General features: G+C 41.9%; 3 protein-coding genes and 1 long non-coding RNA gene across 5 annotated transcripts; 2 read left to right on the top strand and 2 right to left on the bottom strand.

The window, feature by feature from the left end:
- Nucleotides 1-142: 142 nt before the first annotated feature.
- Nucleotides 143-1,565, top strand: LOC136423576 (coiled-coil domain-containing protein 160 homolog). Its single transcript, XM_066411797.1, is given in 1 exon segment — nt 143-1,565. A coding segment is annotated over 1 exon segment (924 nt). The 5' UTR covers nt 143-344; the 3' UTR covers nt 1,269-1,565.
- Nucleotides 1,566-1,819: 254 nt separating this feature from the next.
- LOC136423575 (phosphotriesterase-related protein-like) lies at nt 1,820-11,269 on the bottom strand. The gene is made up of 7 exons (XM_066411796.1): nt 11,143-11,269; nt 5,239-5,404; nt 4,586-4,770; nt 3,946-4,101; nt 3,208-3,372; nt 2,458-2,675; nt 1,820-2,079 (listed from the first exon to the last, which is right to left on the bottom strand). Exons 1-7 carry the CDS (start codon nt 11,174-11,176, stop codon nt 1,945-1,947), a joined length of 1,059 nt encoding a protein of 352 aa, XP_066267893.1. The 5' UTR covers nt 11,177-11,269; the 3' UTR covers nt 1,820-1,944.
- A 610-nt stretch (nt 11,270-11,879) lies between these two features.
- LOC136423076 (MRN complex-interacting protein-like) lies at nt 11,880-16,388 on the top strand. Of its 2 annotated transcripts, XM_066411093.1 has the most exons (6): nt 11,883-12,074; nt 12,191-12,250; nt 12,601-12,747; nt 13,020-13,189; nt 13,493-13,535; nt 14,191-16,388. In XM_066411093.1, exons 1-6 carry the CDS (start codon nt 12,015-12,017, stop codon nt 15,139-15,141), a joined length of 1,431 nt encoding a protein of 476 aa, XP_066267190.1. In that variant the 5' UTR covers nt 11,883-12,014; the 3' UTR covers nt 15,142-16,388. The 2 variants fall into 2 exon arrangements, with proteins under 2 accessions (XP_066267191.1, XP_066267190.1); XM_066411094.1 differs by lacking the exon at nt 13,493-13,535 and having other exon boundaries at nt 11,880-12,074; nt 14,191-14,572.
- On the bottom strand, nt 15,223-18,917 carry LOC136423077 (uncharacterized). Its single transcript, XR_010753712.1, has 5 exons — nt 18,673-18,917; nt 17,416-17,522; nt 17,236-17,309; nt 16,622-16,783; nt 15,223-16,199 (listed from the first exon to the last, which is right to left on the bottom strand). It is a non-coding gene; the product is annotated as an uncharacterized lncRNA (long non-coding RNA).
- Between the last annotated feature and the right edge of the window lie 1,041 nt (nt 18,918-19,958).

The raw sequence follows: 19,958 nt of genomic DNA, 5'->3' as shown, positions 1-19,958 counted from the left end.
TATAAATTCTTCTCCCTCAGATTTTAAATCATAAAATATAAAGGAAGATTCTAGAATGTATAAGTTTGAAATTTGACTTTGCGTTTCTTTATTTATTTACCACCTGTTAAAATAATCACACCCTGGACAACAAGTGGAATCGTCCACCAAGAGCATGACGGGAAGTCAAGATGGCGCCCAACTTGAATTTTTTGTGAGTTTGAACAGTTTCTGTCCGAGAAAACGCGATTTTCACGTTGGATTTTGTCTATATGTCATCATACAACAATCTACTAATACCTAACAAACACTGGAGTACATAGAGTAAGATTTCTTGGATCTTAAGTGTAAAATTCGTGGAGAAAATGGCGGAGGGACACTGGGTGGAACATCTCTTCCCTCCCACTTTTGGATACACGACCGACCAGCTGCTTTCCACGGGAGGACCGACTTCTTCTGAGACGGACTCCAGCGCCAAACTGGGGTCCCCTCCTCCTACAGCCTTACGACGGGTTTACGGGAAAGTACTAGAGGATTTCGGTGCGGAAATGAGGGGAAGGGATACGACGTCAACAGCCGAATCGCTGGAGGGAGAACTTGCAGGGAGAGTGTCTCGACTATCGTGGGGAGGGGGGCCAGACGAGTCTTGCATCTGGACTCAGCAGGAGCTAGAAACATAACGAGAAGTCTTCCGCGCTGCCAAGGATCAGAACAGAAAGCTGAACACTATCTTAGACCTGTCAAACAAACAGATCAAGACATTGGAAGATAAATGCAATGAACAAGAAGACCAACTGGACATAAGGTACAAGGAATTGAAGGAAGCAAAGAAAGAAATACAAAGGCTTAAGATACACTCCAATCAGCTAAATAGTGAGGTGACAAAAAGCTGCAGCAAAATCACGGGACTGAGTGAAGATGTACAAGAGTTACATGTTACAAAAGACAACCTACAAAGGCAACTGAACGAAACAACTATTGCCTTTGAGAAAGAGAGATTACAGAGGTGTGAACTGGAGCAACGTCTTCAGATGCAAGAACAACACCTTGAAGACGCCAAATTCAAGAGCGAGGAGGCTATGAGACTCTGGTACGAGAAGGAAGTTCGAGAGTTGCAGCGACGGGTGCTGACGCTACAAGAGGAGTTGGACAGGGAACAACAAACACATGGAATCAACCAAAAGGCACTGGACAATATGAGAAAACATTTTGCCAGCCTTCCAGACACTACAAGTGTCGAACAGCCAGAAACTGAGGACCATTTCATGTCAAAACTCAGTTACTTCTGAAAGCATATACGTCTTATTAGTTCCAATCTGATTCAATCATTCATTATAAAGTAACAATGAAATTTATTTCCAATTAGGTGCCCTTAATTTACAATTAGGTACCAAGTCATAAATGTGTAGAGTCAAACCTACCCCCAATATAATCACTTAGGGGACCAATAGAATCTGGTCAATGTAGACAGGTGGTCACTAAAGATCTAGACAGTAAAATTATCTAGACCACCAAAAAGTGGTCACATATGCCAGGTGGTTTGTAGAATTGGTCACCTATAGTATACAGGTTTGACTGTATTCATATGAGACACAAACATAAATGTATATCTGAAGAAACTTTATTTATTGTTTCTATTACAACAATGGCTGACCATGAGCAACAAGCATATAGACTGGTCATGTTGCCTTTGACAGTGCAGCAACATGTACACTTATTAGATTTTTTTGCCTTGAATTATCAAATGACTAATTAGTCCATGAGACTGTCTGAAAACTTCTGCACAACTTCTTAAATTGTGTGATAAACACTGATGGACCTACATGTACATGTATGATTGATGAAAACATTCGCTGTATTGTACGTAAGCCTTGCATTATGTCCATGGGGTAGCATTAGCCAACAGAGATTGACCCGAGTACATGAGTATTACGAGCAGGTAAAATTTGTTGCTTCAGTTCTTCTTTATTTAAATGTAAGTAGGTTCCTGGGGTTGCTAATGAGGATCTTGTCCACCTGTTCCTGTGAGATACCCCTTGTCAGCATCTTGGGTGCAACATTGAGAAGAATGTGGGAGTAGCCATGGCCCCCGTAGTGCATCTGAAGGGAGATAGACATTAACAAGGGTGATCATTGAAAAAGTAATGATGGCGACAGTGTATGTGTATGTATACGTATAGGTAGGAATTTGAGTTCTGACATTTAATGTCAGGCATATGTTGTTACCTCCGGGAAGGAGGGTCACCTCCTGGAGGAGTATTGTAAATAGAGCTGTTTGAGGTAAATGAATAACAGAACGTGAGACAAATCAAATTATTTTATCTAAAGGTTGTGCAGATCCTTTTTATGTGTTATGGGCAAACTCAAAACAAACAAATTAATGAAGGTGTAATGGCTGTATCAAACTCAAAGATTGGGTAAAATTCTAGTCAAAAATAATATCTAAGAAGTTTTTTTTTTCATGCCCATGCAACTTACAAGTCTGTGTTTGTTGGCCAAGTCATGTGCAATCACCACGCGATCTTCACATCCTTCCTGTATGACGTGCTTGATCATCTGGATACGCTGGGCATCGCTGGGCATGTCAAAGTCTACAGCCAGCTGGTAAAGTGACGTCTCGATCCCAAACAAGTCAAACTCCAGGTAACAGCCCAGGGTGGCAAACTCGGAGAGGTCATCATTCTTACTGAAAGTTCCTGGAAAAACAAACAATTCCTCTGAAATGTACCATATGTATGATATTTTGGTGGTGCTGACTCAACTTTTAGTCTACATGTGTTACAAACATTCACTGTCTAGGGCTCTATGGGCCTGTTGTCAAACCAGTGGGAGGGCTGCTAGCAGCATGATTTAGACAGGCTAACTCAATACTTTGTTGTAGCAACACACATTCACCCACAGATCTGTAGAGGCTGGTGTGTCATTCATATGTGTATTTTCCTTTATGACCTGTCTCTTTGCCACATTCATCACTTGGTTACAACTTTTGAGAGCAGTTGGGCTGTGTACCTTAATGGTCTGGGAATGGCATCCACTGGTGTATTAAGTTTGTTCAGGTCCAGGTACACCTGATGATTCAACCTGGACCTGTACCTTAACAACTTTACAGGTACAGGCTCAGTCAGTGTAGACAACAGGCCAATGAATTCTTATGTACCTACATATCAACCATAAAGAGAAGATCATAGACAATCTAGAGATAAACAATTTAACATGATGGAAACTTACTGTCCAGATGGGACATTACTGTCTTGCTGATGTCTCCTCCCGCTTCTGCCAGAATCCGGACGACTTCAGCTGGTGCCTGTTTGTCTCGGCCAGGATGGATGATGACTGCACAGCCCAGCTGACTCTGAGCTACAGCGGCGGCCTGGAGGGTCTTCTTCTCTGTAGCTACATGGAAGATAACGGAGGAGACCATTTACAGCTTACTCTGAGCTACAGCAGCTTCCTGCAGGGTTTTCTTCTCTGTAGCTACAGAGGAAAGAAAGGAGACTATTTACTAGTACAGTCCAGGTAACTTTGAGCTACAGCAGCCTGGAGGGTTTTCTTCTCTGTAGCTTCATGGAAGATAACGGAGGAGATCATTTACAGCTTACTCTGAGCTACAGCAGCTTCGTGGAGGGTTTTCTTCTCTGTAGCTACAGAGGAAAGAAAGGAGGAGACCATGTACATCCCAGCTCACTCTGAGCTACAGCAGTGACCTGTAGAGTCTTCTTCTCTGTAGCTACAGAGGAAAGAAAGAAAGGAGACTATTTACAGCTTACTCTGAGACAAAACAGCAACCTGTAAGCTACAGAGAAGAACACCTGTAAGGTCTTCTTCTCTGTAGCTACAGGAAAAAGTTGTTTTTTTGGAAACGGACGAAAAGTGATGAGTGCGTCGATGTTACCCATAAAATCATGTCAGTGTGGCCTTAGGTGAATTTTTACTAAGCTATGATGACGACTACACAGGTACCCTCACCTGTTATTGGCCAGCATGTTCCAATCTCTCCAATTACCCCACACCTGACGTCAGTCCCATCAGCCCCCTGGGTGACGTCATGGACCATAGTGGACACAAGCTCCTCCTGACTTGCACTGTGGACCTCTGGTGGGAGGGAGGAGTCCACATAGTAGCCTAGAAGGTGAAAATGATGCAGTAGTCCTCAACTGCTTTTTTAATAAGCTAGTAGTAGTGCGATGCGGCTTCACTACTGGTCGCATCTTCAGCAGGGCACACCGGGTGATGTTGGGTTCTTTTAGGTGAAGAAGTTTGATGCCAGAGACTTAGGCAAATGTGCATTATTTACAACATAAGTGTTAGCTGGGCGAGATTCAAAATTTTTGGCAATACCTCAGAGGCAGAGCCGATAGTATTTCATTCATGGTGTCACCCTATTCCTTTCATTGCAATACCTTTTTGACCATGGGAGGGTCTTGAAACAAATGATACACTCCAGAAGAGGTAAAAAATCAGAATCAAAGACTTCAAATGATTATGCAGTTCACCATTGTGAGATGAAGATATGTGTATGATTATGCTATGCATTGGCCGAGGTCTGCATGATTGTGTTCTTTTGACTTGTGCCATATAGTTTTGATGGACAACATCTTTTGACTACCAGTTCCAGCTATGATGTTGACTCCAGAGTCCTCTGACATCTTCTTCAACATGTTGACATCCCTCCTCAGGCCTAGAGTGGTACATTCCACAATGGAGCCCCCTCCCTGCTGTCTGAAGAACTTCAGCTCTTCTATGATGTGTTGTTCCTCCCCATACATAGTTGCATTCTCCCTGTAGCTCCAACTGTTTAAAAGATAGACTGTACATTAAGACTTTAAAAGCCTGTATGACGTCATGAGATACACTTGTGAAATAAGCACTTCTGTACTTCTTGGATGTTCAATGTCATTGTAAAGAATTGAGAATACTGTAGTTGAGGGGCTTTTTGTGCACTTTTGAGCGTGACCGCTATCATTTTAGCCCAGACTTGAAATCAATACGGGAGCCGGTAAAGAATAGACACCGTGAGCTAATCGTGCGAACACCGGGAGGTGCCCTTCCGGTAGCCTGGTTTCAACCAAGCCCCGTGTCCGCTCGCCGCCTGTAACGGCTATCCACCCACGGGGAGGGGAGAGAAACCCCCGGTTTGCGTTATACAGACTACCCTTCCGGTACCGGGACAAGTTTTGTCTTCGCGGCCCGGCCGGGACTACACCCCCTCCGGCACCGATGCAGATGGGACTGTAGCATGATAACACAGGCTTTACTCACGGGTATTGCCTGATGAAGCCCAGGTTGTCCATGGTGAAGGGCAGATCGTTCATGTGAGGGAGGAAGGGCGGACAGGGGATGTCAGCCCGGATGGGCAGGGTGTCACACATCAGGTGCTCATGGGTCAGGGTGCGGCCCAGGTCAGACGGGTCGATGGGACCTAGAACTGGAGGAGGGAATGGATGACTTGTGTTATGGAAGTGGCTATTGACTGGATCATCCTGTCAACAGTAGAACATTTTGCACTGTTGACAGGATGATCCTGTCAGCAGTACAAAAATGTGCACTGTTGACAGGATGATCCTGAGCGTCAGGCTACATTTATTACTGTACTAGTATGCAGAAAGAAATACAAGCACTGAGCGAACAAGAGTTCGTAGAACCGGAAATAATTAACGTAATTTGAAAAATGAAATTGCAAATTTGTGTTTTATATCTATTGATGACTTTTCACCCAACCATTGCCTGATTATCACAAGTATGTACATGTAAGTGCTAGTAAGTATTTTATCATTTACCAATGGGGGGCGGGGGAGAGATGAGCATTTCTATGACAGGGCAAGGGTCACTAATTAATATTGGCATGTCTTCTAACCTATTTAAGACACGATGATGATTTATTCGATTGACAGCAATTCCCACATGGCAGCCAAAGGCTGAATTGCGTGGGGCTACTCGAGACAACAGACTACGTTCGTATTGAAACATTAACATATCGTGTTGGATCTATTATTAGACGTCATACTTAGATTAAAAGCATAACTTACACTAGAAACATCGTATCACACTCACGGGTTAAAATAGTTTCAAAATAAATCCTATATAAATTCACAATATATAGAATATCACAAAATTTCAGTGTAGACTTGTAGAAGCCCTTCTATGCGAAAATGTTGGTGAACTCTTCGATTGATGAGACAGTGCAGGGTATAGACCGTTCGATTTTGGTAAAAAAAGAGATTTGGGCCAATTTTTTCACCCTCATTAAATCAGGATACTGACATCCTGAATATTTTCTTGAATACCGATTTTATTTGGTGTCCTGTACGCTATAAACATTGGGTACACAAGACTGGGCGGGGACAAACATTAAGCTGTTATCAAGATCTCACGCCACCACTATACAAACACACCACCCCACAGCTTGAGGCCACTTGTCCTCGATACGTTTGATCTGATCAATCAGCAATGGTAAGTGCTCGTCATCTGGACCTTTTAGAGCTTAAGCTATAGCACAACTGAAATCCATGCCACGATAGGCTTTGAAAGCAAAAAAAAAATGGTTTGAATTCAATATCCTTCGCTAACTACAATGTATTTCAACAAGAGGTGGGTCACGTAAATCTTTACAAGATAAGACTACTGTTAGCTGACCCCTCCCATCTGTAACTGACAACGCAGTGCCGGGCTGAAATTGCTACAGATGCCCTGCTCAAAAAGTATAGTCTTAACCAGTCATGCATTGGGCCGTTGAAATCTTATAAGTATGCGTTGTTTATTTCAATCACTGTCGCTGTTATCTAAAGTCGAAAAGTTCAACTGGATTAAGGACACTGGGCAGGTCAGAGGTCAAATCCCTGACAAGCTATGAGAACGAAGAAGGGACTCGTTACTCACCTTTGGATTATGCAAATAAGGACCTCATTTGTATAAAATGTGTAATCAATTAGAAACATCCATGATACCTTCATGGTAAGTTATGGGAATTTCATACGTGTCACATATGTAACTGAGACAGAGGTTGAACGTCAATAACATATTCCATAGTTTATGGGAAAATGATTGTTAAAAAAAGTATGGGTTCGTGTAACTCTAGTTCTGAACCTGTGTTGCTGTTTAAGGACGAAGAGCTGCTATCCCGGATGACCGTGAGAGATGCGACTCACGATGACTACCAGGCCGTCATGAACATGGCGTCTCCGGACACCTTTCGGGACGGTTTCGACTACCTGCCGGCCAAGTTTCACAGCTATGTGGACGATCCCGATACGGTGTTTCTCCTAGTGGAGGTCGATGGAGAAGTGGTAAGGGGTGCACTGGAAGGATTTTTGGACGCGAGAGATAGGAGGGTTTATTCGGAGAGTCAAAAATAAATTACCCAGAAAGATGACAGATAAAATGGTAGACTTGAAGAAGGCTGCATGGACTTGTTAATCTAGTTCTCTATATAGAAAATCCCGTGAAAATAACGTGGAATTTGCCAGATTCGAAGATGAAGTGAAATGTCTGAATCTACTGAAATCTAATCACAAGGCCTGCCAACAAAAATTAACGTGGTGAAAATAATTATTTCAATATATGAATCTACTAAACGCAAGCTTTGATATCATACTATGGTTTTCCCTCCTAGGTATTCCTCCGTGTACTGTACTTGCAGGATGGTGGAGAAACCATTCTTGCTAAAACAGTTCGCATGGCAAGGAAATGGCAAGGCAAGAAATACTGGGGAACATTAGCGACAGCCACACAACTTCACGCTGTGTCAAAAGTTATTGACAGGTCAGGGCGACCACCAAAATTACTGCATGGAACGAGAGACACCGGGCGACGCGACCTGGAACATTTAGTTGGCAAATTCCCCATGAGGATAGCATCTGTGATTGTAAGTATATTACAGGACAGTTTACACGACACGACATTTTAGGTTAATCTCCTAGTCGCCACCCACAACGACGAAAACTCCCTTTGCCAGTTGGATACGGTCTTACAGGACCCGAAAGATCTGATTGGAGATTGATTTCATAATTAGGTCGCTCGCTTATTTTGTTATCGTTTAAGGAACAGTTAGAGATGAAATGTAATTCGTCTTCAACCGCTTTTGACGTCCAGTACGGTCTTTTCCCGAATTTATTATTTCGTCGATTGCCGCTTAAAAAATAGACAAAACAACCAAACGAACGAACGAACGAACGAGTGAGTGAGTGAGTGAGTGTGTGAGTGAGTGAGTGAGTGAGTGAGTGAGTGAGTGAGTGAGTGAGTGAGTGAATGAGTGAATGAAGCATTGACATCTGCACGTTCTCTCTAGAATACCATGTACTTCTGCACGGACGTAACTCCCGCGAAGTACCGACTGGCTGCCGCCCAGATCTCCCCCCCCCCCCTCCCCACCCTCGTGCCCTACAAGCCCACCGACATCCACCGCCTGCTGCCGCCCGCCTTCTCGACTGCCGTCCTGTCTGAAGGCTTCGTCTTTGTTGACTCGTATGCACACAAAGTTTCTGAATCCAACATGAAGAAGTTTGTAGAAGCGGGCTGCTACATCCTTGTCGACCCGACTAAACCGGCCGCCAAGAGTCTTAGTTTCGGCGGGAGTTACATGACCCCGCGGGGCAGGGTGTATCACATAGACATACACTGTAAGGACGAGGCTTTGTGTAAGGCTCACATCATAAGCCAGGTAAAGAACGCCTTTAGCCAGTATACAGGCATGATAACCTTCAGTGTTATGGTGATTGAAAAGGAGTTAAAGGATGTAGTGATTAAGTGTTGCGTCCAGTATCTGACTTTCAAACACCTTCCACATGACGATACATTCATTCATACTCACATTGACCTGGAAGCTTACCGGAACTCCAGGATTGCAAAACCTGTTCGTAAGTCCAAATACTGATCTAACTCAAAGTACTTAACAAAATGCAAGATGTTTAAAGTTGAGTAAACAAAGGGGCTAAGTTGTCAAAGTAACCTTACTTATGACTAAAAACTATGAATACCACGCAAAATATATTTTGCTTTAGTTTTCAGTGAGAACATTAAATGGGAAAGATAATGATTCGTGGAAAAATGCTAGTCTCTACCAGACTAACTTCGCCGGCTATAGGGAGAACATTTGCCGGGGGACTTTGGCCATGGAGGGTAACATTCGCAGCCGCAGTTGCAATACTATATAGTGCACCCTCTCTCTGTAGCAGACTCCCTTCAAACAATAAACTCTATTTGGCCAATTTCTACTATTTTACCAGCGACCCGTGGAGACTAGCAGAGCCTAGAGAAATGCATTGAAATGGGTGAACTGTGGAAAATATAACATAACTACTTCATGCAAATCATGGTCAGAAGCTGTGGAAAAGTAACTTTGAGATTTCTTTGAATCTACAACTAGGTTCAGGTTTTTAAAACATAACAATGGTATGAAATTTAGCAAATATATGCTAGTGCTATGTAGCCTCCACCAGGCCCCCCTACGGGCGCATGAATCGTAGAATTCGGCAGAAAAGGGATAATTAGCCAGTGGAGTTCGTCCACGGTGAAGATCACATTTCGCCCGCGTAACGGAGCCTGCAAATGAAACCCTGGCAAATATTCTTCCTATAGCCGGCGTAGTTAGCCTGATAGAGACTAAATGTTATGTATGTCAGTGGGTTACTGTGTGTGATCACCGGCAACAGCCTTATGAATTAGAAGACTAAGCAGTATCATTATATCATATCGAATTCATGAGATACATCTTGGAGACACTGCAGTAGGTATTTGAAATGAGTCATGTACTGCGGATACACCTTAATAAATCCTGAATCTCGACCAACTTCCGGTCTAGTGTTGTTTCTGATAATTTCCAATGATGACACCCAACGGTGTAATCCTGAACAGCAACAAAAGATATGCATATTAGGTCCTCATGACACGTTTCATACTGCATGTATTTGAAGTTCCTATCATAAAACACAATGTATATATATTAAGTTTCCTCATTAAGTATGCAAATTGTGTGCGTAATTTGCTGAACCACTTGCTCCCTGTCCGAAGAGCTAGGTACTAGTAGGTGCCCCTGGAAAATAATGGCAACACAAGAAGACAGCTGTCATGTCCTGTTATCAGATTGAGCTACATCGAGGCCGTTATCAAACACACGTCTCCAATACGGATATCCTGACTGAAAGGCCTCTGGCAGCGGGAGATTGTGTAACGCACGCTACCCACAAGGCAAGGTGCAGCCGGTACCATGGACTATACCACGCTGCGTTCAGGAAAGGATGTTGACCTGTAATGCCTGAAAGCACTGCTAGGGGGTCAAAAGGATCTTGAGTTACAGTTGCGAACACACAAACACAACCAAAAACAGTACCTCCGTCGGAGGTGAACCTCCTTACTGAAGGTAATGAATAACATAGACTGTAAGAAAAGGTGTAGCTCATGAATGGGACCTAACACTTTTCAAGTGAATGAAATAGTGGCTACATTTACCGTTAAAAAAATAAGAGAAAATAAAAAACAATCGGCATGATGTAACAAAAAGTTTGTTGCTTAGAAATGGTTCTAATCGCGTGTTATTATACACAAGAACATATTTCCCTGCGAACTCGACAATGCCATGACTGAAACGAAAAGCCAGACAAGTGTGTGATTGTTGTTCCTTAAGAAGGCGACAGTGGTCGTTGAAAATTTGATCCGTGAATACCTTATTTAATTAGTGTTGGAAGAAGGTTTAGCGCTGTATTAATGAGGGAAGTTCTATCTTCCTTGGTATTATGCAGTTCTTTCCAATTTCTAACGCTCAAATGGTTTCCCAATCAGTCTGAGTTCGCACGAAGGTCACCCGGTACCCACAACTTGCCACGCCCCCTTATTTCATGGCCGCGAGCCACTTTAAACAGAGTTGAAATAGGTTGATTTCCAAAACATGATAAAACAGTCAAGGCAGAAATATTACAGAGAAAATTGTGGCTGTCGAAAATATAGAGAAGCCTGGGGAAGTTACTGTCAGTGTCTACAAGGAAGGGTTGACAGTATATGACTTAAAACTCGCCGTGAAACAAGTGTGAACATCATTTGTGGGTCACCAGTCCAAAGGTTGGGTGGGCACATACACAGGTTTTGTTTCTGTGTTTGGAGATTACCAGCTAAGCTCTGCACGCAATCATCTTCTTCCTTGGAGTTCTAAGACCGTATATGCCGTGCTCTCACCTGTAAGCACCTTTCCTTTCAAGTCAGCCGCCATACTGCACCAGGTGGTAGAACTAGTATTCTGTAGGTACCGGTTTACCTTTCCTGACCCTGTTATTGACAGGAGGCCACGATGTTACCCCTGACCTGCATACAGACTTTGTAACATGGCGATATGAAAGCTGTCCTCACAAAAATTTAAATCCTCCTTCAAAACTTTGCTAGTACAATATATACTAACGTGACTTATAAAAACTCTACCTCCTAGACAGCTATAACAATCACTTGCGACTTTTTTTTTAGATTTAATGTAAGCCCAATACAAAAGGCTTTGAAAACTTGTATTTCATCAATCATATCTCAGTTCTTTTTTTATGATTGGCATTGCGGTTTATACCATTTAAAAGCTTATTCATTTCTCTTTAAAATGATATCCCATATGTAAAGGTTATGGATTTGTCTTCATAGACACTAAAAGCTAGATATGCGACTTGTATGGTGGATAAAAAGAGACGACTAGCGGAATTTGTCAGAAGTGCTTCAGCCTTTTTCAACGCATCGAAACCCTACGGATCACATAAAACTATGATGTTGTTGCCATTTTTGACAATCAGATCTAGATTGAATAGAATTTTTCAGTCTTCAAAATTAGATACAACTCAGTCTTCAAAATTAGATACAACTCAGTTTCGTACATATCGCTGAAATACAAACGACCACCTAATTTGCCGAACTCGGAAATGTGAGATCGTTTTCCTGCGGTGCAAAGGTGAAAGGTTAGAGTCGCCCGCGTTTTTCGAAGGGTCCAAATTTATAATCCGCCATCCAAAACCTGCAACTGTAAGCGTTTTTCACGAGTTGGCTCGAGTATCGACATACAACTAGTTTTCAAGATGGTGCAAGAGTTCCACGTCATTCGGTGTTTTTCTTGTGAGACCTTCCAAGTTCACCAGGTTCGTATAAACGATCGATCAAATTGACGGGGTGAACGATTATATAATTTTTTTGGAGGAGTTACGGTACGGTCTGTTTTCTGTTAAAACAGTCTTATTTGTGGCCTTTAACACAGGTTAAAAAGAGCAAGAAGTGGAACTGCAAGTTGTGCGGAGCAAAACAGTCCGTCAGAAAGGTAACGTTTACAGATTACCATACCTGTATTAACTCAGTAAAAACTGTAAATGGCGATACATGTTGTTATAGTCGACAGTGCTGCACTTTGTTCTAATCCTGCTAGGTGGCGTATGTGATACATGGGTGCCAGTCTCTAGTGATAGCAAGTTTGTCAACTAGTGAAATGCCAATCAAACCTTCAGGTGAAATGACTTCAGGAAGATATGTTGATAATTTTTTTCATTAAAACAGCACAATAATTACTATTGAAAGCATGCCAAAAGTATTTTTTTAATATTGAAATGAATGTTTCCAACATTAACATTCAATTAGTGATCCTTTCACCACTGCTGCCCATATTTTCACCAGGAATATGGTCGTGGTACCGGAGCAGACTGCAGGAGACATGTACAGAAACTGAACATGATGAGAGGCACTCTCGACTCCGCACCGCCTGCCTGTGAGGACTCAGAAGAGGAGTGGCAGGAAAGTACAGAAGACGCTACAGCTGCACAGGTGGGATACGTATTCTTATGTTGAACTTGAATGGTATCCAATTTAGCCTCTTAGTTTCAAGCTTACAATTGCTGTTTTATTTCCGAGATATTGCAGTAGTTTCTTAAAATCAGGTTCAAACTAAGCAAATTTATCAGCTGTGGACAAGAAATCTATTCCTGTTTCCACTGCCTTTTATGCAATTTTTCTTGTCAGATTTGGGTCTGAGAAGATCTCCATATGCATATTCCAGCTGAATTAAGTGCATCTGAAGGTTTTTTGTTTTGTTCTAGTATGACTACACTGATGATGGCCTGCAGCACAGTAAATGGGAGAAGTTTGTGGCCTCCTCAGACTTGAAGCCAGATGACAAGGATCCTTCTGACTCTGAAGACGCCCAGTTTACAACCGACAAGAACAGATTCCAACAGAAAAAAAGGAAAGGAAAACGACAAGGAGAAAGGTATGTTAATGCCACCATCTTCACCAAAAATGTCATTTTGTTTCTATATTTAGAGGGGGAATTCTACAATGTAGCTTTGTATCATAATCAAAAATAGTTACTCAAGTCAGTAGACTGTCATGTTGCAACTTGTCATGTTGCTCTTTGTACTCATAGTAGTTTTGCACATTTTCCTTTTCTAAACGTCTGAGTCTACACTGAGAGTAGATCAACCCAGCAAGACCTATGCAATTTATCTGTAGCCGCCATGCATCAGACCCTGATGTGTGCGAACGATTGAGTTTTCCCTCTTGTTTTGAACAGAACACAGACTTATGACAGACAAGGCAAAAGACAGCGCTGCCAGGTACCGTATGTTCTACCCATTCTAACTGATGTGATGTAAGCTACCTCCTTACGCTTACATGAGGTACAGTTACCTCTACAATAGGTTTCAGATATACATGTGTAATAGGTTTCAGCAGAAAGTGTATTGTCCCAAAAGACAAGGCCTGGGAAAATTAAAGTTGTGTTTCTGATTACGGTCCTGAAAAAAGGAAGAGTTGGTAGGTACTAGTAGATACATGTAGTTTTTGGCTTAGATGTCGGCCAGGGTGGTTCAACAAATACAGTTTTGCAATGTAAACCTGCATCGGGACACTAATTTAACATGCATGTCTACAGTATACTGTAAATCCATTCAATATTGTGGTTGGTAATTTTAGTAGTTGGGAGGAAAGGGAGCAGTTCATCACATCATTTAATTCTAATGGTGGGAACTATTAGAATACTGGGAACAAACATCATAGTCTCAAATGTTAGTAATCGTTTTTGATTATGAAATCTTAGCAGTGGACTTGTAACCACTAAAATTAAGTTACCGTTAAGAAATGAAGAATGACAGTAGTCATCTAGATATACAGCATCCACAATTAATGTAATGTTTTTTAATGTATGTATTATCTAAGTTCAGTGCATTGTATATAATTGTAAAGAAATGTTGTTTTTTTGTTTCTTTTTAGGTTACAGTTCCAGATGTGTCTGCTAGGTCATCACTTGTCCAGACCAGCTTCACAGATTGGCAGCTTCCAACAACTGAACAAGAGAGTTGTCCAATGTTTGAGGGAGAAAGAGGTTATTCTAAGAACACTTCACACAACGTTTCGTACCAAGGTCAGAACCAGGGCTTCACAGAGAGCTACACAGAACCTCAAACCACAGGGAACCCAGCATGGCAACAGTTACATACAACATCGTCATGTTACATACAGCAGTCACATACAACATATGTGACACACAAAAGTCAACATCGAGACTTCAAAGAGGATGAAAACGTACAATCACAAACCGCAGCGCACTCAGCAAGGCAACATTTCCATACAACAAACTTTACACACTCCAGAGAAGCACTGCCAGACTCCCTGAAAAGAAAAGTGGAAGAAAGCGGGGAAGACAAATCAATCAGAAATGAAGAGAGTTGGGACGACGTAAAAGCTGCCGACAACAAAAAAGTGGACAGACGAAAGCGACATTTGCCCAGACAAGGGCAGCAGTCATTGTCCTCTAGTTCAATGCCAAGTTCAAAATGGAGCAAGTTCACTAGCAAACCTGTTAACATAGAGAATGATACTGATGATGATGAGTCTGTACAGGTAGAGAACTTCTCCATCAGGCAAAATGATAGCTCCAAACTTGAAAGTTTGAGTACACAATATTCTGCAAAAGAAGGTGACATAGGACAGCATAGCAGGTGTTTGAAAGGGGAGTTGGGTGGTTGCCAAGGTGATGACCCCGCCTTTCAAAGATACAATCAGCCAATGGCAAAGCCCCCCTGTGACCCACAGGATGGTGTGAACACCAGGATGACTTTTGATGTGCAGAACTCAGGAGAAGTATCGGAGCTAAGAACAGCTGGGTTCTGTACCGGAGAGGACCTGGACGATGTACTGGGAGAGGACATTTGGGACGTGTGATGTAGATAGATGATGAATAGACCCTATAGGGTTAATGACGCGGTGTATACAGTGTATAGACATGTGTATTTCTCAGATCCGTTGGTATTCATAGCTTATTTATTTATCTATTCAAACGACAGACTTACAATAGTTACATGCGCAGGGAATGGCTTGCACCTCCCTGAATTATGTACAGTTTGTTACAATGGGTTGTTGTATATATACGGTGTTATAGGCATAGTCGGTTCCTGTAACCAGCGAATAAACCGTGTGAGCAAAGCAAACGAGGTGGTGACATAAGGAACCGACTGCCTTGTACGTCGAAGGAAAGTGGGTCATTATAATGTTATTATCATATAGCCATTATCATATATAAAACTGACACATATATCAAGCGAAGGCAAGTGGATTGTTGCAAGTTGTCAGTTTCTCAACTTGTCGAATTAGCAAGTAACTGTTAAAATTTGTGACGTACTGTATGTCACATTCACCAGATTATGTTTCCATGGTGATGCGTGCTACATGGAAGATGTCTGTATTCTCTCCTCTCTCTATACTGAGTTATTTTTCGTAATTCTAAGAATGTTACTGGACAGTCCCATAGTCGGATGGTCAAATGTTACAATTCAATGCCATATGATGTAACAAAAAGTAAAGCTATCGAACTGAGGACGAAGCATGACGCTTTCTCTTTAGCTAGTAGTGCACTGCAGCTTCGCTACGGCTCGTGTAATTTTTGGCCAAGCACACCGGGTCACCCCTACTCTTCTCCATAAGTGTGTAGAACAATAATATGATTCTGATGTCAGCTTTTGAAGATTCATCAATTTTTGCAACCAAACCTAATTAGACATTGTAACCAATATAAAGTTCTTCTCTATAACGTTACCGTGTTAATACATTAATGCATGGTTTGGTGAGTGAAACACGATTTGACTTTAAACTAGTTCACTTTCGACTTTCTGTTCATTAGATACCGTTTCAAACTCAGGAACCCAGTGGAAAACATGTTTATATTCCACAAATGGCCGCACGGCACAGAAACGAAAATCAAGATGCACAACCAGTATCCACACCTGAAAAAAAGAAAACGGCATTTAAATGAAACGTGTATAAATACAGGTTTTATGACAATGTTACGAGTCAGATAAAACAATTATTCTTACTACCTGATATTTATGTATCTTGCTTTTATTTCATGTACGTTCTTAGCTGTTAATATTCACCATCTGTAAAAATAATATAGCCAACCATGTTTACTTTCTTTTGTCCTGTACAACTTTGCAATACAGTTTGTCTTTTTCTTGTTTGTTCTTGCTAACATTTTTGTTGACACACACAGGGCGAGTAGTAGAGTCCCATGGCACCTGGGAATCAAACCCGGGCCCGCCAGCGCACAAACCCAGCCCACTTACCACTAACCTAAAAGGTCCGGACCCGCTAGACTGGTCAGTAAGTGGCACTTGAACCACACTTTAAGACTGTTTGTAGCGCGTACCTTTTTATCTCGTCCATCTGGGGCAGAATGAAGAAGGCAAAGTTGTGCCAGTACAAAGGGAGGACGAGAACCCGGATGTAGAGAGTCAAGGTTAATGACCCTACCCACAACGGAAGGTATCCCGGTGCCTCACGGGAAACACCCAGTGTCTTCAATATGAGACTGAAATTTGAACAATCTTTATTGATACAACAAAAGTACAACGACTTTCGTAAGGTCTTCTACAACTATACATTCAAACAAACAATATTGGATACAACTAACCTAAGCACAAGTACATGTATATTAGACTCTACCAGTCTCCCCCGGTCGCTGGGAAAATAGTAGAAATTGGCGAAATAGAGTCATATGTATGAAGGGAGCCCTTCATACATTTGACTCTATTTGGCCAATTTCTACTATTTTCCCAGCGACCGGGGGAGACTGGTAGAGTCTACATGTATATGGATAATTCAACATGTTGGGTTTAATATCTCAGTGTGCATTTGACAATGGTGATGATGAGAGGAACAAGCTAAGATGGAACTTGGGAAAATGGAATGAATGCCCTACAATTTTTGAAAAATTCAGATGCTGACTTAAAAGGGAGGCACAGGTTTGGAAAGGGGACTTACCGTAACCTAAATGGTGGTGCTGTTAGATCCATCCGATGATGAAATATCACAACATACGGAACCACCCCATGTACCTAGATGGACCAATAGAGGGAGAGATCAGACATAGATATGTGTACACGTACACCTATCAGTAGCCTGCGTGTTCTACTGATGACAGGTAACGATAATGGTACTTACAAGTGACATAATCTCTCCAAAAACCACAAGGACGTGATGCGAAGCTGTCCTAAAGGTCCCGACTGTACATGGCCCGGTCAGTGGAACACTAACGCTGATCACCAGTTCTGCAAGAACAAGAAATCAAAGAGACTCATACCTTGGTGAAATAAAGCAAGGGTCTTTTTAGCAAGATTTTATCAAGGAGATTTTATCAAGAGGCCTCTTGAAACTAGAATGATAAAACCTCCTTGGTGAGTTTATTTTAGTTCTTGTGAATTTCTTCAAGCTGAAATACAAGAGGTGAGTAGAACAGTCTCCTGGCTCCCGGGATCGAACCCGGGCCCGCCAGGCGGCACACCTTATCTGCTAGGCTAAAAGGTCTGGACCCGTGAGACTGGCTTCTGTTCATGCTGTACCTGTAACCTGCCTATAATAACTGCTTATTCAGACGCACAGGACTATTGAAACAACGTTGGTCATTCTAATCACTATTCAGCCTCTCCATACTCACATGGGCTAAGATTAAGAAAACACTAAGTGAACGGAGAAGCCTGGGAACAAAGTACTGCACAAAATGGCCTCGGATCCGGACGGGATCCGGAACCTAAGATCCGGAAGAATCCGAACGGATCCAGGGGCGTATAGTACTTACACAACTCAAATTTACCCGCATTAACCTGCGCTGCATACCTAAGCCTGGGTGCCATCCTATTTCTACCGGGGCTCCTACACTCGCTTCCCCTTTGAGGGAAGCGAGTGTAGGAGCCCCGGTAGAAATAGGATGACACCCAGGCTAGCATACCTTGATTTGGAGGTTCCCCAACCTGCCCCAAAGGTAACAAACCTGCCCCAAAGGAAATGGATTACTTAGCCACGTCACTTCAGTAGTGTTCAGTATTTATTGGGTTGTGAATGTTGAAATTTATGTATTCATTCACAATTCAACAATGCCGACTTCACAGCGCTTAAGAATGTTTAGATACAATACTGAAGTGATGTGGCTAAGTACTCCATTTCCCTGCCCATCAGGCTAGCTAGGCATCCACATATTTGGACTCAAGGTACTGCTTGTTATTATATAAAATGCGGGTACATTTGAGTTGTGTAAGTACAATAGGGCCCTGTATACGTTCGGATTCCTTCGAATCTTAGGTTCCGGATACGTCGAGATCTGAGGCCATTTCGTGCAGTGAAGCTTTACAAGGGCATTTAGTATATAAGTTTACCTAATCTGTTATACTGTAGCCTGAAATGATGCATGAAATGTTATTTTACCTGCCAAAAGGACCCCCAGGTCAAAGGCAGATGTATGCCGCACTATAGGAACGTCCTTGCTGCAAACACACACAAAAAGAACCAATTAACACAGGTATTAATGTTAACTATGTGTCTATGAACTTCTTCTTCTCCCAAATCTTAATTGTCCTGGGGTGGACAAACTCTTGCAATTGCTGGTTTGTCTTGTGTACTTTTGATGAGCCACGCACCACCCTCCCGCCACGTGAGCAGACCATCTTATAGTCGTCTTATACAAATAGCATCTATGATGGGTTTGCTCCGGTCTTAGCTTCGATGGCCACTAACAGCGTTACTTAATCTGTATAAATTATCTAGCGTGCAAAAATGCAATGTATATATTGAGCTTGATTTCGCAATATCCTGATGAATTATTTCTGCAGGGATTGCATTTTTGTTACACCTTATGCGCATATCATTGACATCGACTTCTGTGTCGAATAGACCAGACCATTGGTGTGCTTATGAGATGCTTATTCATGTTTTAAGCTTATTTGTTAATGCAATATCTAAATAATGATACTGCAATACTGTAAATGCATTTAAGTTAGCGTGGTTTTTATTTCGGGGTAGGGAGAAAATGGAGTGTTCGCTGTGGTTTTAAGTTTGCGTTTGAAATAATAGTAGCGCTACAGTCACAGATGGGCAAAAAGTTTTGCGGTGGTTTTAAGTTCAGGCTGATGAGTTTACCACGAAAACTACGAACATAAAACAACCACGAACATTTCTGCATTTACAGTATTCAATTTCTATACAATTATACAATTAATGGTATATACCTGATCATGTCAAGAGACAGGTGCCCAAATAAAATGACGTAACAGGCAGACATGCTGATTATTCCAGCGGTCAAACCGACTGCCGCACTGAAAATGTAACGACATCATGCACGCGCTGTAACAATCTATTTAGTAATATCTTATGTAATGTCAACAAAACAGATACACAAGATCATCTTACCCATTTCTTCTTTTTTTTTTCAAAATGTGCAGCTAACTACTAGAATCTTGCTGGATACATACCTAGCTAGCTTAACAGAAAGAAAGTCTATACAAACGTAGAAATATATGTACATGTATATGTATTACGTGCATACAAACATCACATGCAGATGTAATCGGCACATGCATAGATACCGTTAGCTATATATATTCTGTATGTAAGGAGAGAGACAGATAGGTAGATGGAGAGATGGGTGGATGGATAGATCTTAACATTCTGCTACCTACAATGTATGCAATGCAACCTAATTTGAGTACATTATA

The sequence above is a fragment of the Branchiostoma lanceolatum genome, chromosome 17, assembly GCF_035083965.1.
Source record: "Branchiostoma lanceolatum isolate klBraLanc5 chromosome 17, klBraLanc5.hap2, whole genome shotgun sequence".
Taxonomy (NCBI): domain Eukaryota; kingdom Metazoa; phylum Chordata; class Leptocardii; order Amphioxiformes; family Branchiostomatidae; genus Branchiostoma; species Branchiostoma lanceolatum.
This window is presented reverse-complemented; position numbering and strand designations above follow the sequence as displayed.